Source organism: Humulus lupulus, chromosome X (assembly GCF_963169125.1).
Source record: "Humulus lupulus chromosome X, drHumLupu1.1, whole genome shotgun sequence".
In the NCBI taxonomy this organism is placed as follows: Eukaryota; Viridiplantae; Streptophyta; class Magnoliopsida; order Rosales; family Cannabaceae; genus Humulus; species Humulus lupulus.
In genome coordinates this window covers 129672030-129674692 of record NC_084802.1, presented here as the reverse complement: position 1 = coordinate 129674692, position 2663 = coordinate 129672030, and the positions used below count along the sequence as shown (strand labels likewise).

The 2663-nt window shown below is 39.4% G+C and overlaps 1 protein-coding gene and 1 pseudogene across 1 annotated transcript; one reads left to right on the top strand and one right to left on the bottom strand.

Annotated features, from left to right (window-relative positions):
• Positions 1-610: 610 nt before the first annotated feature.
• Positions 611-2437, bottom strand: LOC133806262 (uncharacterized). Its single transcript, XM_062244383.1, has 3 exons — positions 2257-2437; positions 1309-1743; positions 611-1110 (listed from the first exon to the last, which is right to left on the bottom strand). Exons 1-3 carry the CDS (start codon positions 2435-2437, stop codon positions 611-613), a joined length of 1116 nt encoding a protein of 371 aa, XP_062100367.1.
• Positions 2438-2567: 130 nt separating this feature from the next.
• Positions 2568-2663, top strand: LOC133807943 (small nucleolar RNA R71; annotated as a pseudogene).

Genomic DNA, 2663 nt, shown 5'->3' with positions numbered 1-2663 from the left:
TGTCAAAGAATATCGCCATCATACACCGTTGAAATGTGGCTGGTGCATTACATAGCCCGAATGGCATCCTTCTAAAAGCAAAAGTACCATAAGGACATGTAAACATTGTCTTCTCTTGATCATCCGATGCAATTAAAATCTGATGATAACCTGAGTACCCGTCTAGAAAACAATAGTAGTTATGCCCCGCCAACCTATCCAACATTTGATCAATACAAGGCAAAGGAAAATAATCTTTCCTAGTTGCCTTATTCAACTTCCATTAATCTATACATATCCTCCAACCCGACACAGTGCTTGTTGGAATCAGTTCATTACTCTCATTCTTCACCACGGTCATGCCACCCTTTTTAGGTACTACTTGTCCTTGACTTACCCAAGCACTATCAGAAATAGGGTAAATCACTCCAGCATCTAACCATTTCAAGATCTCTTTCCTCACCACTTCTTTCATTGTCGGATTAAGTCTTCATTGAGCATCAATAGTCGGTCTAGCATCGTCTTCCATAAGAATTCTATGCATAACTGTCGATGGGCTTATTCCTCTTATATCAACAAGAGTCCACCCTATAGCAGTTTTATGAGCCCTTAACACCCTCAACAACTTCTCCTACTCTACTTTCGAAAGAAATGATGAAACTATAACCGGAAGAGTCTCTTTCTCTCCAAGATAAGCATAGCGTAGATGTTCCGGTAAAACCTTTAGTTCTAACACAGGTGGCTTCAAAATCAATGGTAATGGTCTTTTCGGTCCCTCGCCTAATTCTTCAAACTTTTTATGCTTCCACGACTCATATGATGGTATCCACTTCAAATAACTCAACACCTCTTCACTATCCTCACCATCTACATCATCAACTGTAAGGCTAATTTCAAGAGGATCTTCAATTAACTTTCTTCTCCCTACTACCTCTTCTACCACATCCACTGAAAAACAATTATCAATTGCTTTAGGATAAGTCATAGCCATAAACACATTAAATACTACTTCTTCCCCTTGCACTCTTAGCCTTATCTCTCCCTTTTGCACATCTATCAATGCTTGCCCAATTGCTAAAAATGGCCTCCCCAAGATAATATGAACATTCTCATCCTCCTCCATATCAAGAACTATAAAATCAGCTGGAAATATAAACTTATCCACCTTCACCAACACATCTTCTATAATTCCACGTGGATGCTTCATAGATCTATCAACCAACTGCAATGTTACTGTGGTTGGCCTAGCTTCACCCAAACCAAGTCTATGAAATACTGACAAAGGCATTAAATTAATACTTGCCCCCAAATCACAAAGTGCATGCTTACATTCAAACTCCCCAATCGTGCATGGAATAGTAAAACTACCAAGATCTCGTAACTTTTGAGGAAGTTTCCTTTGCGAAATTGCATTACACTCTTCTGTTAACGCTACTGATTCATAATCACCCATTTTTCTCTTGTTAGACATAATCTCCTTCATGAACTTCACATAGTTGGGCATCTGTTCTAATGCTTCTGTGAACGATATATTAATATGTAGCTTCTTGAACACCTCTAAAAACTTTGCAAACTGCTTATCCAGATTATGTTTGCGAAGCCTTTGTGGATATGGAATTCTAACATGATGGTCAATACTCACAGGTGGTTCCTCTTCTTCCTTGCTAAGGTCTTCAGTAACCTTTTCTTCATTAGACTTCTCTTCTTCTATGCCTTGTGTATTTCCCTTCTGACCTTCTTCTTCTGACTGATTCTTCTTTAGCCCTTCATACCTTGTTCCACTCCTCAAAGTAATAGCTTGGCACTGTTCTTTAGGATTAACTTCTGTAGTGCTTGGAAAATTTCCTTGAGCTCTATTAGACATTAAAGTAGCCAACTGCCCTATTTGAGTCTCCAAACTCCTTATGGATGCCCTGATTTCAGTCATAAATTGGTTAAGTACATCAGGTTAGGGTTCATCTGGTTTCATTGGCATTGGGTGTGGTGGTCTATTTTGTGGTTGATAATATCCAGGTGGAGGTTGTTGGTATGAATGTTGCTGTTGATATGGTGGTTTATTTTGGGAAGGTTGATATTGTGGCTGAGGTGGAGGGTAAGGTTGTTGAGTGTTTTGAGTATTGGACTAGGAAAAATTGGCATGGTTCTTCCAGCCTGGGTTGTAGGTCATGGAATTGGGATTACTAGGTTATCTCTGGTAATTCCTTATAGCTTGTACTTCTTCCATGGGCATGTTATTCATATCTAGAGCAGGGCATTAGTTGGGTGGATGGGTTGTACCACACAATTCACACAGGTTTTGAACTTGTATAGCTTGAGATGGGAGTGTAGTCTTTTGTAGTTGCTTTGTCAAGGCTGCTACTTGAGCTGTAAGCATTGATATAGCATCCAATTCCATCATTCCAACCACCTTCTTTGGTTTTCCCCTTTCAGTTAGCCATTGATAATTATTCATCGCCATCTCTTCTAATAGCTCATACGCCTCATTAGTACTCTTACTCATAAAAGCACCTCCCGCCGCAGCATCTATAATTGTTCTAGTTGTTCCATTCAACCCATTGTAAAAATTATGCACCAACATCCACTTTTCTATACCATGATGTGGACATTTCCTTAAATCGCTCCCAAGAATCATACAGTGACTCTCCTTTCATCTGGTAAAAATTATTGACCTCTCCCCTTAGTTT

Excerpts from the sequence above, each read along its gene's own strand:
- LOC133806262 (XM_062244383.1), bottom strand. The coding sequence starts at position 2,437 with ATGGCGATGAATAATTATCAATGGCTAACTGAAAGGGGAAAACCAAAG. Across the intron at positions 1,744-2,256 it reads AAACCTGTGTGAATTGTGTG|GGCTAAAGAAGAATCAGTCA; the intron begins GTACAACCCATC and ends CAAGGTATGAAG. Across the intron at positions 1,111-1,308 it reads CACGATTGGGGAGTTTGAAT|TTCTTGATATGGAGGAGGAT; the intron begins GTAAGCATGCAC and ends CTGATTTTATAG.